Source organism: Solanum lycopersicum, chromosome 11 (assembly GCF_036512215.1).
Source record: "Solanum lycopersicum chromosome 11, SLM_r2.1".
In the NCBI taxonomy this organism is placed as follows: Eukaryota; Viridiplantae; Streptophyta; class Magnoliopsida; order Solanales; family Solanaceae; genus Solanum; species Solanum lycopersicum.
In genome coordinates, this window is record NC_090810.1 from 6,789,091 (window position 1) to 6,811,194 (window position 22,104).

At 33.9% G+C, this 22,104-nt stretch overlaps 2 protein-coding genes across 3 annotated transcripts; one reads left to right on the forward strand and one right to left on the reverse strand.

Moving 5' to 3' along the window:
• Positions 1-620: 620 nt before the first annotated feature.
• LOC101254862 (serine/threonine-protein kinase MPS1) lies at positions 621-16,417 on the reverse strand. 2 transcript variants are annotated; one of them, XM_010314488.4, is made up of 6 exons: positions 15,949-16,417; positions 10,913-11,326; positions 9,702-10,630; positions 4,884-5,084; positions 1,681-1,842; positions 621-1,520 (listed from the first exon to the last, which is right to left on the reverse strand). In XM_010314488.4, the coding sequence occupies exons 1-6, from the start codon at positions 16,157-16,159 to the stop codon at positions 942-944; spliced, it is 2,496 nt and encodes an 831-aa protein (XP_010312790.1). In that variant the 5' UTR covers positions 16,160-16,417; the 3' UTR covers positions 621-941. The 2 variants fall into 2 exon arrangements, with proteins under 2 accessions (XP_010312790.1, XP_004250567.1); XM_004250519.5 differs by having other exon boundaries at positions 9,702-10,699.
• Positions 16,418-21,370: 4,953 nt separating this feature from the next.
• LOC101255161 (protein SRC2-like) lies at positions 21,371-21,850 on the forward strand. Its single transcript, XM_004250520.5, has one exon. It carries the CDS (start codon positions 21,371-21,373, stop codon positions 21,848-21,850), a length of 480 nt encoding a protein of 159 aa, XP_004250568.1.
• Positions 21,851-22,104: the final 254 nt, after the last annotated feature.

Genomic DNA, 22,104 nt, shown 5'->3' on the forward strand with positions numbered 1-22,104 from the left:
AGAGGTAGAGGTAGATCGATAAAGATTTCAGAGAGATGATTAGGCATGACATGACAGATCTCCGATTACTACTACTACGAAGCTATAATGGATAAATCTATTCTTTATTGATCAACCGTATGATGCAAATTCTTTTTATTTTTCTTAGGTATCACCTTGTCTCAATCAGTTTGTTAAAAGGCTAGAACAAAAAATAGAGCATTTTATTCAGCGGACGAAGCATAAACCTTGAAGCATGAGGTTAAAGCCACATGGATCTCTAATTTTTAAATTTATAATATAGTCAAAAAAATAAAGTAAGAATTACGAGGATCAACAATGTTAAATGACACAATCTATGTAAAATTATTAGGCACATCCGAGTATTAAGCGTGTTTAGAGCTTAAGACTCACAAAACTAAGCCACACTTGAGCGTCGAAGGTATTTTGCATGTGTCCCACCAAGGGCGGTCCCAGAATTGTCTTATTAAACACTGGTCCCAACTTAGTGAAGCTATTGAAGAACATATGGTGTTGCATTTTCCAACTGAAAGAGAATCCATAACACAACCCTTGGATCCAACTGAATAAGAAAAATCACGTCTTCAAAAGAAGTTAGTTGAGACTTGCAGCCATCACAATTTTCTTAGGTAGAAAGACTAAAAAATTATAGTAATCATTAGATGAAAATGGCATTATACATCTCCAAGGACATCTTACCAATTCTTGCACATACATAGGGGTCCTCTTTCTTAGGCAAAGTTACAACACCTATTATCTGCAAGCCACTTCAAGAAAACAAAACCAGATGGCAATGTCCACTTTTGTTTTTTGAGTAGTTTTAGTATACACATCAGTAACTCGGCAGAAGACTTTAAAGATGGAGACAGATATGTAACTACCCAATATCTTAAAGAACTTACGACTGAAGAATGCTAAAATATATAAATCATCTTTTAACATTACATCTTTGTTCCTCTTTCTGAGTTACCCAACTGTTCTTGGAGTTGAAGACAGAGGGCAGAGACATCACCAAGCAACTTCTGGTATTGGCTTACAGGTAATGCCTCGTGCGATATTTGACTGCGCTGCACTAGTAAATTTTGGAGTTTCATACATAGAGTTGATGCCTTCCCATCGTTTTCACATGATTTAGCAATTAATTGAAGCAGTGTACAGGTTTGCTCAACTGGAGCAGGTAACTGTGGTGGAACAGGGGGAACGAGGAATGGATGTTGTAGTAGCTCAGGAATTCTCCATCTTTCATTTCGGTCCCATGCAAGACACTTCTTCATAAGATCAAGTAGCCAGGGGTTGGACAAAGGTTCATATGTGATTGCATGGTTTGGATTTGTTATAACTTTGAATTTCGCCCAGAAAGTTTTGAATTCTGAAAACGGTGTTCTCCCGTAAACCATTTGGTAAAGGATGCATCCCAATGACCAGATATCTGACGGCCGACCACACTTTATAGTATTGCCATTTGCATCTGTCTCATTACACATAAAAGCTTCAGGGGACATGTAGCTTAAAGTACCCACCTGTATAAGAATTAACATCCACTAAGAAAACAGGGAAGAAGTTGACATTGATGATGATTATATCTTTTATCTTCTTTTGGCAGAACGCCTCTTTTCTTTAGATGTCGGGTGGGGACAATCATATGCATTCCATGTACTTGTAAGAAAAAGAGTGAACTACCTGTGAATCACGTTGAATGTTGGTTGTGTCACACATTATAGCCTTTGCTATACCAAAATCAATCAGCTTTAACGAGCCTCTGACAAGAAGGAAATTAGCTGGCTTTAGGTCAGAGTGGACTATCCGTTCCTCGTGTATGGTGTTAACAGCAAGAAGTATTTGCTGCAAAGTATGTTTAGAACTTTTGAGTTCAATTCAAATATATAATAAATTTACCAGATTTTAAATCTGGATAATGTACAACATACAACAGTAGTACATGAATTTAAGTTGGTCACGCCAGTTTTCCAACTATTCTTAGATGGAAAGACACCAAAGGGGTCCTTAAGTTCTTCCCTCGACAGAAGTTTATAATTCAAAAAAAAAATACTTACAACCAAATGAGCCAGGTTTAACTTATCAAAAAGAAATAAAATATAAAATAATTATTAAAATAATAGTAATAAACAATAATAATAAATGAATCAGGTATACAGGCTGGTACCGAAAGATTTTTTCTTTAACTGGACTATCCCTAATATTTTGAATCCAAAATCGTATTATGATGAAATTAAAGCATAAATAAAACATACTGTAAATAAGAAGTATTCGCAGATTGAGATAGAAAAGTGACTATCTCAGTTATTCAAGAAGCAACTGACCAAAGTCTTTTAAAATCAAAGCGTGAACAAATTTAAGCACAAATAAAACACTGTAAATAAGAAAGTGATTCAAATTATCAAAAAGCAACTGACCAAAGTTCTTTTGTTCTGTTGCTCATAGCATTTAGGTATGATATACAGGACAAAGACAGATTTCCGAATTGGCTTTGGTTCAATAATGACCAGTTTCAGTTACCTTAAAAGCAACATGGAGCTCCTCTTCCCCTTCCCCTTCCCTTGGATGATTCACAAAAGTTGTTCTCAGATAAAGTATCTTGCCTTAGGTTTATCTCTAGCTTCATGACTTTAAGTTGAATATGGAATTGCATACACCTTAACATCGATCGAATGAAGAGACTTTAAGGTAATCAAATCTACTCTTGGAGCAAAGAATATTGAGGTTAAAGAGATCTCAAGACATGATACTGAGAATGGCCATTGAAATCACATTCTTAGCAAGAGAAGATCGGATTCACTTAGTTTTGACCTTCATAAACCTTAAACATATACACTAAGCTAGTGTTTGGCTATAGATTTTGGGAGTAGATTTTGAATTTTATCTTCGAAAATCTACTGGCAATGAAATTTGATAAGTTTTTGAAAATGAGAAAATCTGATCGTCAAATATTTTCAAGTCCCCCAAAACTGGCCCAGACTAGTTTTTTTGGGACTTCCACTCACAAAACTTCAACAAAAAATTCAAGTAAAATGCATGTCCAAGCACGACTTCAAATTCCAAAACTCACAACTTCAAAAACTCAAGTTTTCAAGTTTTAACTATAAAAGCTATTGTCAGACGGGAGGTAAAAAGTCTGTTAGCAAAAAAATAGTGCTTAAGACGGTAAGAGATATTCCCTTTGAGTGTACTACATCTTGTTAATGAGACCCTTGTAAACTTTGTGTCCTATTTAAATGCTTAAGACATGAGATGTGAATGATTAAGGGCGTATTCTGTACTCTAATTATACCAACGTACCATGTTCAGTTGGTCAAAATTGTTGAAAGAATATTTTCTATAGGAAAACAAATTTCTTCAAATGAGGAAAATGACCTCCCTAGGGGAAGTAGGGAAAACAAGTTCCACATGTGGCATTCCACATTATCTGTGTCCTCCCCATCTTATACCCTTCATTTTCACCCCCACCCCCCATTATCCCCCATCCCTACCATCTTACTTCCCATATCATTTGTCTAGATTATATATAAATGTTATTAGGATAATAGTTTTTTCTTATGTACCGAACACAAGAAAATAAGTAAGAAACCCCTTATTCCTATTCCTAAAAAAACAGTTTTCTTCATACTGAACACATTCTAAATGTTAAAACACCCTAAAAGCATAAGATGCATTTCAAATAAGAAAACTTGAACTAAACGTTGCAACTGAACGATAGCTCCCATCCTAATTCTCCAGGAATAAATACGTAAACTGCAGGTAGCATAATGATGGACATTGAAGTTAGGCATAATTAACATTGGCCAAATACATACTTTACCCCTCCACTCATTCCTATTACACTGCCTTTCTTTGTGAGCATCCTTTTACAACTTAATTTGTAAGATTCATCTTCAAACTCACCCTGAATGGCCTAAGACAACTAACACAGTAGTCAATACGCGTTATAAAGTAAAAAAATAAAATAAAAAATATATATAAAACATATTTTTTAAAAAAAATAAAAAAAAAAAACTACCATCCGCTTGCCCAAATTTCACCCATTTCTCTTCCTTCATGTTCAACCAACAATGGCAAGCGGATATTTTCCATTCCCATTCTTCAGTAGTCATCATCCAACATCTTCTGCAATCTCCACTACCCAACTCCCAAAAAAAGACAGGAGAAAAATCAACCAAGAAAAGAGCGAAGAGACCATACAAATGCACATTTGTTGCTGCGTGGTTTTCCACTCAAAATCTCCCACATTGCTAGTAGCCCACAACACAATCTTTTTTTTTTTTTTTGATAACAACGGTGTCCAGGCTAGCTTGCGCGCACCTCAACTAATTCCACAGGATACCTGCCGCCAACAAGAGGTACAAGGTAATTGTATCCACCAAGGCTATGACAACTGGGAAAAATCACCTAGTGTTTTTTCCTCTGTTGGGATATGAACTTGAGACCTCGTGGTTCTCAACCCACTACACTGACCACTAGGCCACACCCTTGGATGCTACAAATCTTTTCTTCATCACAACTACCAAGGAAACTTATTTGTGATTATTTTGTTTTCTTCATGACAGTTTAGGAGAGTAATGGTTCCACTTTATACAAGTTGGGTGTGTAGAAGGATGCCTGCAAAGAAAGATCTGTACAAGCCTACCAGGATTTCAAGTTAAGGGGGTAAAGTATGTATTATGGCATTAATGTTGAATGCCGAATAAGACAATACAAGGGCATAGAAAAACTGTCTACATGTTAATCATAAGACACTATACAAGAACCTGTAGTAATGAAACAACTTAAGATCAGAAAATCAATCATAGGTAAAGATTAGGTCAGACAGCAACTTTTTACAAATAATCTGTAACAGTTGATAAGGAGAAATAGAAGGAATTATTGACCTGCCAGTAAAATCGAAGCCAGTTTTCATCAATAATTGAATCAGAGCCATCTAGTTCCCTCCATTTCTGAGACAGCATATGAGCCAGATCAATTTCACCGTATTCGAGAACCATGTATATGTATCCATCTTCTTTGACTCTTGTTTCATTATTACTCATCGAGCCATTCATGACTTCATCTAGTAAATTTTTATCTGTAACCTAACAAACAAGTGGATGTCAGTATTTGCTCTAAAAACTAAACAGCAAATTCCTAAAACCCCAGATGTGAACCCTCAACACTAAATGCAGGCACATAAGTTCTAACCGCTTTGATAAGCCTATAACTTTGGTTAAGGAAGCGAAGTTGGCAATTTAAACAGAGTCATATCTAGAGATAATCATTCAAAACATGATCTCAAAAGAAATGCAGCAACCCAACTTCTGTTTAATAAATTCATACAATTTGAACTTCTCAAGGCCTAGGAGATCATCTGTCTACCAGCCTTCTTAAAATGTAGATACTACTATTCATTACAGACTTCATGTACGGAGTTCAAAATCAAGGAGTATCATTAAGAGTATAATGTAAGATTTTCTTAAAGACTATATTACGGTCAAGAAAATCATAAGATATATGTCGTAATACTCAGAATCGCATGAATTAGCAAAGTTTGAGCTCATAATTCCTATATAAGGAGTGTTATTGTTTGTTATAAACCAATTTTGGAAAAAGAATGATCTTTCTTTTTTTTCTTTTCTATGGAAAAGCAAGTACTCAGCTCCTTGCTTAGTTCTCATCCGTGGAGTGGCAGGGGTCTCAACATGGAAATGTTCATTTCCAGATTCATGGACATTCATATAGCAGTACTTAAACTTAACTAGAAGTTTCTTGAATGTACGCCGCCAACAGTGAGACGTATGAGAAAGAGAAAATTATAGCTATGTTTGAAACTAGCTGTCTAATTCCAGCATATTTAATGTGGTAAATCTCAGGCCGCATGTACACTATTAAGATAAGTATTTGTGAACTGATATTAGCATCCTTCATTGTTCTAGTTCTCACTTTGATCAGTGCTAGTATAAGAAGTTAATGAATTGAAATAACTTTTTCCCAGAGTAACTGCTCTCCCCCCAAACACTTCTTTTTAAACCAAACAAATTTTCCAAATGCCTAAGCATTCTTATAAATCTGATGGTGTAGAATTATTGGATGATGTTCCCCGTTGGACTGCTTCACCTAGAGCAAGCTTCTTTTTCTTTGTTTTTTTTCTTTTAGCAGACAATTGACACACGAAACTAGATTGAACAATTGAGAAGCACTCTAGAGAACAAGGGGTTAAAATAAGTAGAAGTAATACTGGATATATGCATGGCAAGTTTAGCCAACATAAGAAAGAGTGACGTTATTGTGAGATTAGATGGGATTATGGCGTCTATATACAAACAATTCGTCCATCAAGGCGTGATGCTTGAGGAGAATGGTATGATAGTCAAAGAACATAATCAAAATAAAATGGTTGAAATTAAGAAATTTCTATCAGAGAGTTATGTATTAGGAAGATACCTACCAAAATAAAAATAAAATTTGATAAACACTTATTTTTACCTTGCCAAACACTTCGTAATTTATTTTAAGTCATTTTTGACTTATTTTAAGTTATTTTTTATATTTGTCAAGTCAGAAACTGACTTAAAAGTAGGTTTGACCAACTTTTAAGCCAATCTAAATGGGCTCTAAGACTAACAATGTTATAACCGATTTCAGCATATCATCCCGCTCTATTAAAAAAAAAGAGAAAGAGACGTAGTTTTTTATTATCCAGTTCTACATCAAAAACCAGTTGTTGATCCCACGAAAGCAACGCTGGCTTTGTTGCGGGTTCAACTGGAATTGTAAGAAGTGAGGTAAATTGCATTTCTCCCCACCCCATATGCCTCCTCTGCTTATGCCACTGGTGATGAACTCACTATGGATATTCAATGGGATGAATGTTGGACCTCTAAGATCCAACATATGCACAAGATGATTGTCAGAAGGTGTTTATAGACATTAAGATATAGACATTGTGATAGATGTGCAATCTTAAAAGATTAGAAATAATCACATTCGTCAGAAAATCAAATATAGAGGATAAATGAGCTATATGAGGTCGCTTGAGAAGGCTTTCTTTTACGGGGAAAAGGGTCATATTTGTCCCTCTACTATTGAAAAATTATAGTATTACCCTTCACTGTACTATCAGTCTATATATGCCCCTAAGATCATAAAAATGGCTCAACTTTGTTCTTCCTTCATTAATCTCATCCATTTTAGGCCTCATTTGTTTTCATTAAGATTAAGAGGTCTGAATCTGAATACATATCTGAATATTAAAATGTGGTCTCTAAATTTGGACACTAAATAATAATGTTGTTTGTTTTCAATATTTGAATGTGCAAGTGAAATTGAACATTATATTAATAAATATGATAAAGTTTCATTTCAGCAAAATATATCACTTCTGATAAAAAAAATTAAATTTTTTTAATAATCATATTTTGGAGTACTATTTATTCATTCAAAAACCTTGATAAACAACAGCACACCAAAAATATTATTGCAACCAGTGTTCTTGACAAACGTCAATACAAGAATATTATTAATATAAAAAAATACATGAAAGAATCTATGACAACTTACTAGTTCAAGAGGAAAAAAATGGTGTTTGATTGAGAAAAGAGAGAAAGAAAGTTTTTAGTTATGCGATAAAAAGACACGGCCAAAGTAGAGAAGCGATGATTTATTATTTAATAACTTATCAAATGAGTCTGAATGTTGTTAAGAGCCTCCTACAGATCTGATTTGAGACCCATTAAGAGGTTTTTAAAAAAATTACACAAATGAACTTAATGGGCTGAATCTAAATGATTCAGATTAAGACCTAAAAACCAAACGTACTTAATGGGCTGAATCTGAATGATTAAGATCCAGACTTCCATTAAGTGCAAACAAATGAGGCCTTAGTCACATGGCATGTCAACTCATCACACCAAACCTTCTTCCACCACCACTCAAAGTCACCAACACACACATGACAACACCTTACACATGTATCATCACCACCAACATAAACCATCCACCCATCATCTACTTCTTTTTTTAGTCTAAAATAAGTGGGACTCAAGCTATGGCCTTTCATTAGTCTTAAAAGAGATACATATGCAAACATACTTGGGATATGAACATATGTTGGATTCATGACATGTTCAAGAACATTATAATTTCTGCTTTCAAACATGTTATCAGTGGATGTATGGACTAACTTTAAGCTTGAGAATCATTTGAACAGTCACCATTTCAGATATATATACATTCTAGTATCGGTCCTGTGTTAACTGCCTTATCATTTTCAACAGTTAGTAAATTTCTTTTTGAAGCATAGCCATATCTTTATGCATCATTATTTGTTCGTTCATTCACACACAAAAAAAATGTTTGTTTTTGCACAAATGCCAGCATTAAGTTTCAAATTCTATTTAATGGAAGATATGGAGGAAAGCTCTAAACTTTATCAACAACATAAATTAATTCTCGTCCATGTCTTTCTTCAAAAGAAAAAAAATCGCTAGTCTATGTCACGTAAAAAAGTAAGCACACTTAGTTTGGTTCATATCAATCAACTCAACCACAAATGAAAGTAATCCTCCTAACATATGCGACTAGCAGATCACTGGTAAGGTCCTAATGTTTCAAGTATCAGAGGAAACAATGAATATTCAGAAATCAACAATATACCCAACTCACTTGGATGAGACAGGATAGAAAATCAAATGTTAACTAGCGTGAGTCCAGCCTATTTAAGACTAATGGAAGAAAACTACAAGAGAATATCCAATTCGCTTGGGATTTTAGCTGCGAAAACAAATTCTAGCTGAAATAAATGCAATTAAAGGAGGAAGACAAATTTGAGTCATTGTTATGACGGAAGGGGCATATATGAACTGATAGTATAAAAAAGGGTAACGTTACAACTTCTTCAATAGTAGAGGGGCAAATACAACTCTTTTCCCTTTATTTTTGACAATGAACTCTTCTCTTTTTTTAAAGGTAAGGCTGCCTGAGACAGTTTGATTATGTTCTATGTTGACCTCCAAATGCACTAGTTTGTGGTGTGAAACTATAATTAGTGAAGGTGTTAAAAAGGGACGAGGTAGACCTAAATTCACATAAAAGGAAATTGTCCCAATAGACCTACAATCTCTTGGAATGCATGCAAACTAAGCGAAAACCTAGCATAGCGGAAGAAAAAGATCTATATAAGGGGATATCAATTAGTTAGGATCAAAACTTAGGCATGTAGATACTTTTACTATAGGTTCAATATCAGCCAGGGATCATTAGTCTCGTTTAGAAACTTGAATGGTAGTGAAAATGTGGAGAACTTCTAGAGTTATAAACCCTATATTATTGTTAAATAGATTGAGACGGGTATGAATGGAGTGATATGGATAGTAAGTATTATATAGAGTCCCCAGGTAGTTGGGATTGAAAGGGAAGTTGTGTTTTACATTTTAAGCATTCTTAATGTATGCAGCTTTTCCTAGAGGTAATCCTAGGTAAATCAAGCCGCTATTATGCTCCATCAGCATGTTTAAAGAAATAACACTGATTAGCAACTAACATCGTCCTTCTAATAGCTTCAAAATGTTTTCAATTGTTTCACCCATGAAATACCACTAATTTTGAGAGAGAAAAAATCACCTGACCTCTACAACCAAAACATAAAATAGAGTTAAACCCAGTAAAAGGTTACTGTCTATGGAAATCATGAACGCTACAGTAAAGTAAGTACGTACCTCATAGTCAATTAGTTGAATGATGTTGTTCTTTCCCTTCAGTCTCTTTAAATACTCAATTTCCTGACAAAACCCATATGCAGTAGCATAGTCACGACCTTTAAGTTTGATTTTCTTCAGGGCATAAATTGAGCAATCTGATGCAATGACTTTGTGGACCTCACTACTTCCACCACTACCTATCTTACCAAGCCTTTGGTAAAGCTTTCCGTTGACTTTGAAAAATGTATCAGGATCATAACCTTTTTTACGAGACGAAGATGTTGCTTTACTACCCACACTTTTTTCTTGCTTTTCAGACTTAGAAGGTTCCAACTTCATGTTGGAAGATGACACTTTTGACAAGGGAGCTTCAGATTGTACATCCGTAACACATTCTTTGGCTGAGTTATCCTCGAGAGGGGAAGTATCTTTATGCATGTCCCCTTTAATCAGCATACTATTCTTCGGCCCTTCAGCCAGATTTGGTCTCTTAACTTCTGAATCAGTTTCAGTGGTCGAACTAGGTACAGCAATAGCTGTCTGATCAGCTGAAAGCCTGTTTTCATTTTTTGGAACAGGATAAGAAGATTGCATCAGATGTTCAGATTTCAGTTTATTTTCCCCCAGTGACTCCACAGGGTTGCTTGCAAGATGAGATTGTGGACAATAGGTTGTTGAGTTTAGCATGGGAGCAGATGTCGAGTTTATCAATGTAGTTGTAGTGCAGCTTGAACCAACCACCGAAGCTTGAGTCATGGGGTGGCTCAAATCATTCCGTAAGAAGTTCCTGAATTGGTGAATCTGATCTGCAACTCCTAATGTTCTATTTGCCAATAGAGACGAATTCCCGTTACCATCCACATCGGTGGTATGAATATTTTGATCTCTCAAGACTTGGCTAGCAGCAGTGACAGCCTCCATCGGATTGCCTACATCCCAATCCATTTCTGTCAATGTAAGTGAATTCACATGAGACAACAAGTCCTCTGTTCCAGTGACCATTTGGTCATTGACACCTGCATAAAGCATATGTATGTACTATAATGTGCAAACTACTAAGCAGAACTAGTTTGCAATACGTCATCCAGTATGATATCCTATAGTTAATAAATAAGAACTAACAGATTATTCAGTTGACAACAAACGGAAAAGCTCAAGAATGTCTAAGAGAAAAGACGGTCATATGCATTGAAGTTAGTGGAGTTCATAGATGAACCATATTACATTACCCTGAGACCTGGAAGTGCTATCAGCAGCAAAATGGACCTTCTTCTGCCCTTCAGCCAATAAAACATGCTCACACTCTGTTCCCAAGGAAGCAGATGTTATGTTGCTTCTATGACCAGTGAAGGATCTTGGTTGATCTCTCAAACTATTGAATGAATTATAATTCTCTTCATGCACGTCGACTGTTGAGCCATACTCCGAAGGTGGCATAGATGCATCCTCTTGAGCTTCTACAGTATCAGAACCAATGTTCTTTGGTTGTGAAATACATTCCATTAATCTGTGACTCAGGGGAATTTCATCTTGGGTCTTCTTTGCTTCAACTGTACAATCTGTATTCACAGTAGAGCCTCTTGATGCTTGCCGCACAGGAGCTACCGATCTCCTTGGCATAATACCATTTGATTGCATTGTACCTAAAGTATCCTCATGTTAGATCTCTTGGCTTTGAAAGTTGTCACCGAGTAGTGAATCAAAATGGTCAAGCGCCAATATTTTGGGGAAAATGGAAACAAAATAAGACAACAAAAAATGAGAAGAGAAAAAGCTCTTGAGGCCCAACTTTAGATGAACAGAAAGCAATTTCTAAACAACTAAACAAATATGCAGCAGATGTATTTAAAAAGGAAAAGGATAACTTACATACAGACACTGTAAGATGATAAGATAACCACTAGGAGGATAGTGAAAGTTGTAGTGATAAGATTAGGTGAAATCAGATGTAATCAATATTTACTTATATCAATATAAAAATATTAGTTGCTTAATGGAAATGATGACATGCTGCCGACCATAAGCAAATAAGTGTCGGGGAAAAAACACAACTTAAGAATGTCAGACATTTATAAAATAGAAAATGTGACAGCTTCTATGATCCCCTTCATTCCGTAGCAGAGCACCCACTTCCTCTCCGACTAATTCTAGAAGGTGCACAACTATTCTGAAGACTTGTCATCTTTTTATCCTATGTCTATCTTGAAATACTGCTCATAAGCATCTCAATAGCTACTTGGAAATGAGGTGCGAGTACAGGCATCTGGTCATGTGCAAAATCCAACTGCAAGACAACTAAGGCCACTATGTTGCTTAAGCTATCACAACATTATGGCCGAGAAAATCCATCTAGAGCTGACCTTTTGGGTCAGACACAACCTTCAAAACTCGATGATTATGGGCACGCCTCTTGACCCATCTCCACCTAAGTACAGGACTAAGTTTGGCGCAGGGCTATAACTTGTGACCTACGACACAAGTCCCTCAACCTTTGCCAATTGAGTTAACCCCTTGAAGCGAAGGACAAAGTGCAATTTTTTTTGGATAAGAAAGTGGTATCAATAACAGCATCAAGAAAATGCAAGAATTACGAGATATGGCATATGAGTTCACAAAAAATCTCTAGCTGAGTGTACAAACTATCTAAGCCAGAACTAGTGAGTTTATTTAAAGTCCTGAAGTTGTTTTGCATTAACATTAGGATAAAAGTTGGACCAACTAAACAAATTGGCAAACCTAGTGAAAAATGCTTAAAGCAGTTTACTCCTCATCAAAACATCTTCTGCTCCTCTCTAACCAAATACACCAAAATAAACAAGCAGGTATCATGATCCAGATCTTCTTGATGGCTTTGTCAAACGCTCCATAGGCTCCAACTCCCATAAGCATCCTTAACTGAGAGGGGTGTGATCCAATTGAGACCAGATAGACCAAAAAGCATACTCCATAATTCTGAGGGGCCACCTCACAATGAAGAAAAAGGTGTCTGGGGTTTAAACCTCTTTTTTGCACATATAGCATCTGTCTGGGAGCTAGTCTTTATGTTGTCTTGGGTAAGATATGCCTCATATAGAGTTTTCCAAGTAAAACAAACAACCTTAGGTGGTAGTGTAGTCCTCCAAATGAGTTTCCGTGGCCAATTACCTATCGTAGGGTTTCTAGAGCACAACTGTTGGAACCCTTCCTTGACTGTATAAACTCCTCCTTTTTGGTGCCCCATTTGAGCTTATCAACTGCCTAAGGATTAATGTGACAATGATATAGTCGTGCAAAAAATCTACCAGATCATTCACTTCCCAATCATGCATATTGTTCTAAATAGCATGTCCCAATTGGTCCTTCTCTATTAACAGTAATAACAGAAATGGGATCTTGAGCAATTCTACACAAATCAGGGAAATCCTCCTGAAGAGTGTTACTGCAAGCCATTTGTCTGTCATAAATTTTAGTAGTGAACCGTTGCCCAATTCAAAGTAAGCATTTTGATCAAATGTGTCCCACAACATCCTAATACCCTTCAATAATCCTACTCCATAAGAAAGTTTAGTGGTATACGTGCATCATCGATTCAGCCTTCCATTCTTAGCTATGATAACATCTTTCCAGAGTCCTGCCTCTCCCATATTGTATCTCCAAAGCCACTTCATCATCATACTTTTGCAGTGGGCAACAAGGTTCTTAATGGCAAGACCTCCTTGGTATTTGGTTGTGTGACCTTCTCCCATTTGATGAGGTGAAATTTGTGTTCCACTTTATTGCCTTCCCAGAGGAAGGTCCTTCTTAACTTGTTAATCTGTTCTATAATCTCAGTTGGCATCAAGAACAGGGCCATGAAATAAGTAGGTAAGTTGTCTAGAACGTTATTGACAAGTGGTACTCTACGTCTCTACCACCAAAGGAGATATATTGCATTTGCCATGTTACCAACCTCTTCTCAAACTTTTCAATAGCCCCAGTCCATATTTCAATGGATTTATACTGGCCACCCGGAGAAAGACCCAAATATGTGGAAAGAAAATGAGCCAATGTTACAGCCCATGATATCGGCCAGCGCATCCAAGTTTAAAACTTCATTAACTAGGTAGATAGTGCTCTTTAGCATATTCACGGGGTAACCTAAAATTGCATCAAAAAAACTCCCTCCGTTCCACAAAGAATGTTCTAGTTTGACTTGGCACGGAGTTTGAGAAAATAAAGAAGACTTTTGATCCTGTGGTCCTAAATTAAAGTTATGTCAAATGTTCAAAATTACCCTTTAATCTTGTGGTCTTAAACATGCCATGTGGAAAGTTGTTACCGAAAAGAAAGAGGTCATTTTTTTAAACAAACTAAAAAGAAAAGGAGGTCATTCTTTTTGAAACGGAGGGAGTAACAAAGTGGAATTTTCTTTGCAGATTCTATCTGTTATTCTCCCTGCGCTATACCCTCAAGAGATTTTCAGAATATTATCATAAAATATGGCTGCTTCTGATTGTTTCTTAGTCCTATATAAGTAATACACTTATATGCATGTCTAATTCATTCATAGCAACAAGCAAAAATACCATTTGGAGCCGCAATTCCAAGCATATTATTCTTCAAAGTAATGCATTCAATTGCAACTTTAACTTTATTATCAAATATTCCTTTCAAATTTCCTGTAGATCTGTACTCTTCCTCAAGAAAGGACAAGATATGGATGTAACTCATATTGTTGGCAAAGGCGCATTTAAGCCCTGAAGAGAGGTTCAGAAAACCGAACATGTTCAGCGTTTCACCCAGTGTTATCAAAGGTGCACTTTAAGCGCGCTTAAGCCCTGAAGCAAGGCTCAAAACGTGTTCTGCGCTTTGACTCGCTTTATCTGCGCTTCGACTCGCTTTATCTGCGCTTCAATGTTGTCATTAAGGTTCTAAGACAAACATTTCCTTCCCAATAAGCCTCTTAGGAAGAAGTAACACTAAATAATTGATATTTCACTTTATCATGATTTATTTCAATTTCATTGGTCATATATTTGTCATTCATATTTATTATTATTAGTCTTGGACGAAACATATATATTTGTATTCTTTTCTCCCTTTGCGCCTTTTTCATTAAAGCCCGCGCTTTATTTGTGTTTTGCGCTTAAAGCCTCCACGGACTTTTTTCCGCTTTTCCCCTTTGATAACACTGGTTTCACCTCGCTTAATGTGTCTCAGTGTCGTCATTAAGGTTTGAACTTCTAAGACATAATTTTTTGAGAATTAGAACTGTTATACTCCTCAGCATTAAGGAATGCTGGCCACCTCCAACCTCTAAGACATAATTTTCATTGTCAATTAGCCTCTTATGAAAGGGCGACACTAAGCAATTGATATTTCACTTTATCATTAAATTTTTTTAAAAAAAAAACATTTCTTTGTTCTTATATTTTTCATTCGTGCTTATAATTATTAATTTTGGACTAAAACTACTATATATTTGTATTTTTCACCCTTTGTACCTTTTCTTTATTAAAGCTCAAATGTTATTTGTGCTTAACGCCACAACGAACCTTATAGTTTCTTTGCGCTTTATTATTTTGATTACACTAGTAACTCAGTTGCATTTTTCCTTTAGAGCTCCAATTGAACAGAGTCCATGTGTTGTCTTTTCAATGATAAATTACATAGTTCAGTAACTTCAAGAAGAAAAAAATAAGCATACTTCAATAACCTAAAGCCTCAACCTTTCAAATTCACCGGAACTAAAATAGCAATCAACAATAAATGCCTAAAGATGATGAGAAAAGACAACTTCAATGATGACTCTAAGTACTTCCATGACTTCCAGCCAAAATATACATAACCTAATAACTCCAGAACTAGGAATAGGCATGCCATAATGATATGGCAAGCTCACTAATACATATGGATTTTATACTAGCACACCGAGTAGAAAAGAAAAAAAAATGAAGCAGACAGATAACTCTACAGAAACACAAGTATTCCTTTAACTCCTACAAATTAAATTGATAACATGAAAAACTGCAAAAACTGGTCCTAATAAGCCCACAAGAAGAAGATAAAACTCAATTACATCACAAAACATGTAAAGATTACACTTCAGTCTTTTTTTCCCATTGTCATTTTCTCTTAACTGAAGTTACCAGAACGTGCGGCATCAACAGGATAAAACCCCCCAAAGCCAAAGTTTTCATAGCTCAAAACTACAGAACCCACTTACAGTTAAGAGCAGTAAGTAAACCTAGAGATAAAAGCCCTAAAAAGGTAGTGGCAGCATAAGTGGAAGAGTGAGAATAGTTACCCCGAGGACGAGGGCGTTTGAAGGCTGCTTGAATGTGACGGAGGAAATCCGGTGGAGAAGATGAGCAAGAAGACGTCGTGGTTGTTGTTGAAGAGAGTGTAAAGGAACGGCTGACATTAGCGGATTCTGATGGATCGATTGGAAGAATGGAAATGGGCTTGGACGCTGCTGCTGCTTCTGGTCCTAGAAGGTTCGCCTTCTCACCTTCCATTGATCAATTGCAACTTGCATTTCTCTCCAATATGTTCACTACATAGTACTACTAAACAATTGACTAATAAAAGTATCATATACCCAAATATATAGAAACAGAGAATCAGAGAATCAGAGAGAGTGATGAGATCTTCTATATGGTGTTTAGTTTATGAAAATGGTGATGAATCTGTGGATCCATTAACACCAATTTGAAAAAAGAGAGAGTTTACAGCTTCTCTAAAGTTCAAAAATGGCGTCTTGGCGCTCCTCAAATGGGGCTGCATCCTTTGCACTTTGCCCCTTTACTGTATCTCATTTTGCACTTTGCACCCTATTTTATTTTATCCTTTCTCATGATGGTCCCTGAGTGCTTTCAAAATTCAAATGGTGATCTACGGAGAAAAATAATTCAAACTTTATGTTCATATTATCTACTCAAAATAGTTACCTGATAATTGAAATTACTAGGAGATAATGTTTTTTATAAAATAATATTTATAATTTATCGGTTATTAAAATTAAAATACTATATTATTTTACATATAAGATTATGTAGTAACGTAATAGTATAAGAAAAACGATAACTATAACATTTTATCATTTATCCTTCAATCAATCATCTTTAATTTGATTTTATAATTTATCTTTTTACTTCCAAGAAGTGTTACTATTTGCTATTTTTGGGGGAAACAAATGAAAATCAACCTGAGTTATTAAATTTTCTAATAAATAAAGAATTATTCGTGAATGGATAAATAAATTTTAAAAGCCTGAAAAAAGTGAACAAATATTCTGATTCTACGATATAGAAAATTCGGCTCTACCTTTTGTTTTACATATATTACTAGGTAAAAAGCACGCAAATTACTAGATAAAGAGTTTGCACTTCGCGCAGGGATAATTTCTCTGAGTACTATATTTTCTTTTTTCTATATTTATTTTTCAATTGATGCGTAAACTTTGTAATCATCATATGAGTTATTTATGATGTATAAGCACATGCCCTTTAGTTTAATATGTATTTGTAGGTTCAAATGAATTAAATGAAAGTCGAGGTTATATGGCAAATAGTATATTTCCATTAAGTTTAGACTTGTCTATTATTAATAAATATAAAGATTGGGAACATGTGGCCACATTTTTGTATATTGAAATTCTCAACTCAATATGATTTGAGTACGTATTGCTTCTTTTACGTACTGGCCACATGAGATGGCCTTTAGACATGTAAAAAAACTATTTTATACCGTGTTATAAAAAGTGAGAGCGTAAAGCGAGATATTTTATATAGTATGAGGCGAGGCGTAAACCTTGAGACACAGGCATAAGTCTCATGCATCTACGAGGCATAGTCACATGTATATTCAATTCTATATTCTTATTACTAATAAAATAAGTAAAAGTAAATTTTTTAATGAATTATGATTTGTATGTGAGATAAGTATTAATATTCAATAACGAAGAAAAAAGAATTATCATTATTATTTGAGAAATATCATTACACTAATAATAAAAATATGATTTAAAGTAAAAAATATTAAAAACGTCAGGGCATACGTCTTTACGCCCATGACTTACGCCTCAAATTTTAGCACTTACACCTTATGGATCTACATTTTTTAATTTATGTCCTAAAGCATTTTTGGTACGCTCCACCCTAAGACTCGCCCCAAAAACGTTTTTGAAAACACCGTGTGCGTGTGATTTCGGGCATAAATTGGAGGGATACCTGTGCATTTTCCCATGTAATTATCAGTAAGTAAAATTTGATTCCGTATATTCTTTTATGTTCGTGATATTTGAGTAAGTTCTTCTTTATACACATTACATGGTGAAATAGTATCATATTGGGTTCAATAGGTATTCAAATAATATATGTAATAATCAAATGTTCTTCCGAGTGTATGTACTGTGTTTTCCTATCTCTCTATTTATCTTGTCCAATTGATCAGTAAACTTTGTATTCATCATTTGCATGTAATGCAAAGTTTATGCATTGCTAAAGTGTTTTTGTAACACCCAGAAAATTAGTAGGTGAAACTAGAGCCTTATTACGTAATAGTTTTTTTGAGTTTGATGTGTGATTTAGAAGTGTAAAAGGTTTCCGAACTTATTGTATGTCAGTTTATATTGATTTAATAGACCTATACAAGGGTTATTAAGCTATTAACTAACCATTTACACTTCATAAATCCCCAACCCAAAATCATAATTAACATTTTCCCAAATAATTCTATGTCTAGGAGGAGGAGGGCAGATTTCCTCCATTGTTTCAAGCTTGGTGAGGGCTTTGAATTAAGGTATGTTAGCTTTTTCATCTATGGATTCTTCCACCCATTTTTTTCTCAATTGGAAAGTCAAAATTCACTTCCTGCTAGAGTTTCTACGTACATTATGGGTAGTGTTTAAGTATGATTCCAATCTCATAGATAATACTTAATTATGAATGATCTAGCATTTAATTATGATATTATGATGAATTCATGTGATTTTTAGGGCTAACTCTAGTCTAATTAATGAATTTGATATTGTGTAGGTTTATGCCATGAAAGGTGCAATTGAAGAATTAGAATTGATCTTCTAAAAATCAATGCCATGTGTAGTAGTTGTCCAAGATTAGGAACAATATAGACATGAACTGAACTAGATTTTATAGAATATGTTATGATCTCAATCCTAGCTTATAAAATGTTGTTGTCAATATTCGAACTAGGGTAAGAGTATAAGTCATTAACAATGAATTTTAAAGATTGAAGGATCGAGATTCATTTCATTTAAATAAAGCTGAAGGGACGAGATCGTGCCACATGGATAAATGGTTATATATACACATCACATAGGAGATAAACAGCTACCTGAAATCTGATAATTTTCAATTTATGTATTGCGTGCCTCTTGTTTAGAACTATAAAAATAAATTTAAAAAGTATTTTAAAAATCTAAATTCAATTCTTATATATGTCAACTAATTAACATATAATTGTGGTTTATATACTACTATCATTTAGTATTACACAATTTTAATTACCACTCTTCCTAGCCAAGCTTATAACTTAATTGTCCTTAGTTTGTTAAAGTTGAGATAAATAATGCAAGGACTATTTAATATCTCCAGCTAAATGCAGATTAAAATAGTCTTTTTTATTATTCCAATTGAAATTATTATTCTTTACGCTTCACATCAAACGAATATGTATATTAATTATTCCTTATATTTTCTTTTCGACTTTGATTGCGTAACTTCTTTTACACCTTCAATATATAATAATTAATTTTTTGACAAAAAAGACCTTTACTATTCAACTAACTTGACTTTGGATGAATTAGGAATAGACTCAGTATAGTAGTCCTAAAATAATATTTCCCTATCTCATGTGACAAGCAATTAGTGCCACATACAACTTTCAACTGTGGAAAAATACTTTTATATTAAATTCATGGACTATAGTAAGGTAATTCACTTGTAAATATAATAAATATATAGTTGCATTTTAATATTTGAAATGTTCATTTCAACATCTTATTCCGATAATATTTTTTATTTACAGTAGTTTGCATCTTATGAGAATTCATCCATCTCTAAGAATTTCTTTCTTAAATCATTTTACCATCCTTCATCAGCAACGAAAGGAACAAAAAAATCTCGTTATATTAATTTTATTTTTCAATAAAACGAGTATAATATAATTTTCTGACAAAAGAGAATTGAACAATATATTTTTTTTATTGATGTAGCTAGGCCACTATTAACAAGTTATTAGACTATATTTTTATCTTCTATTGTATTAATTAATTTCTCTACCAATTTTAAATTAATTTTCCTACTTCCTCCCTCCCTCCCCTACATATTTATTTGTTTTTTTATTCGACACATCTTTTAAAAAATAGAAATAAAATAAGAATTTTACTATATCATTTCTAATATTTGGTTATTTAAATGTTGAGTTACGAATATACTTCTGATGGTAACATAAGTATAAAATAATAAATCATCTATTAATGTTTTAAAGTAAAAGATATATGTTTTTAATACAGTAAATAAGTTTATTAAAGTGAAGAGATGATAATGAATTGTATTATCTGAAATCATTTGTCACTTTCTTACAAGAATATACTTTCAACTCATTTTACATTAAATAAGATTTAAAAAATCAAAATCTACTAAACAGTTTATTCATCTTCACTTTGACAGCCTCTAGTTAATACTATTTTTTATCCCTTATCATCAATGGTAATAAAGTTTATTCAAAACAATTTACTAATATAAAACAATTATGGATTATATTAAGTATATTTAGCCCTTCTTTCCCGTATTAAGGAAATCAAAAGCTGACGGTGTAAACTTCATAATTAGGTATAAGGATTAACATTATATATACGTTCTATTTAATTAAATGTCAAAAGTCCAAAGTGCTCGCCCAAAGCGCAGAGACCGTAACAGATATTATCGCGGCGGCGGTTATTTTGGGGTTAAAAAAAATAATTTAAAATGTGTTTTGTCTATGAACACGAAGATTGATATTAGAATAAGGTATCATTTTATTATATCAATCCAAATTATTATCATCTCCGTTCACTTTTAATTGTCATAATTTTTTTTTAGAGTCAAACGATAATAATTTTGATTAATATTTTACGTTGTATTTTTTTCGTCATATTGATATGCAAAAAAATTGAAATTTATGGTACTTTTCATGTAGCTTTTGAATATCTATTTTTTTTAAAATCAAATTAATGTAATCATTTTAACTTTAAAAATTAATCAAATTTACTTTCGAAAAACACAATATGCAATTAAAAATAGAAGGAGAAAGTATAAATTACCACTCATTTAAAAATGAATACTAATTAATAATAAAATAAAATAAAGTACAATAATAACATCTATTTTAACATAATCGATAAACAAAAAATGAACAAATAAGTATAAGACAAGTCTACAACACTCTTTAATTCCCCTCTTGTTTTATTTAGTAATCCAAATTCCAAACCCCAAAGTTGGATAATATAAACTTACAAAACAAAATAAAAGTCCAAACAATAGAGAAGACTAGCCCCCCTTCTTAGTTTTTTCCTCTAAGTAAAGTCTCCTATATTATATTAAAAAAATCAAAGTCTCGTCTATCCACATACCCCACATAATACTCATTAATTAGTAGCACATATATTTTAAATATAATAGTACACACACAAGTAGCTAATAGCTCAAAAATATACAAAAAAAAAAATGGAGTGTAGAAAATTTGAAATAACTCTAATATCAGCAAGTGATCTTGAAGATGTTCGTAGGCTATTCAAGATGAAAGTTCATGCTAGGGTTTCAATAGGTAGCAACCCTAACACCGAAAAACGGACCCCAACGGACAAGCATGGGGAGATAAATCCAGCATGGAACTTTAGTATCAAGTATACAATCTCAGAATGGATGATCAAGTATCAAAATGACATGTTAGTGATTAAGTTATACTGCAAGAGGAAACTCGGGGATCGATATATAGGTGAAGTTCATATGTCTATGAAGGAGTTGTACGAGTATTCATATGCTAATGGAGGTAGTGCTATCATGACTTGTCCTGTACATAAAGGTTCTGCTCAATCTCAAGGTGTTTTGAGGTTTTCATATAGGTTTAGTGAAAGAGTTATGATTGATAAGTTAGTTTTGGCTGAGAGCATTGCTGGTTGGAGTATGTGTAATTATTTGGAGTGAATTTGATTTTTTCTAGTCTTTTTGACTTTTTATGTTCTTGTACTAATGGATTTGACCATCATATATATAGTTTGTGTGTTTTTGTTTTTGAATTGAATGTTGAAGTGATGATGAGGTTCGGAAAATAAAAATATATGTTTTTTGTTTTGAATTGATCAATGTTTAATGATGCGCTATATTAGGGATTCGGAAAATAAAAATGTATTGATGAGACTTGAACGTAGAACCTCAAAGGCACTACATAAAAATATCAT

What these genes read in the sequence shown, in the direction of transcription:
- LOC101255161 (XM_004250520.5), top strand. Translation starts at nt 21,371, where the DNA reads ATGGAGTGTAGAAAATTTGAAATAACTCTAATATCAGCAAGTGATCTT.
- LOC101254862 (XM_004250519.5), bottom strand. Translation starts at nt 16,159, where the DNA reads ATGGAAGGTGAGAAGGCGAACCTTCTAGGACCAGAAGCAGCAGCAGCG. An exon ending in GGCTTCGATTTTACTGGCAG is followed by an intron (nt 1,843 to 4,883) that starts GTCAATAATTCC and finishes CATACTTTGCAG; the next exon opens with CAAATACTTCTTGCTGTTAA. An exon ending in ACATTCAACGTGATTCACAG is followed by an intron (nt 1,521 to 1,680) that starts GTAGTTCACTCT and finishes ATTCTTATACAG; the next exon opens with GTGGGTACTTTAAGCTACAT.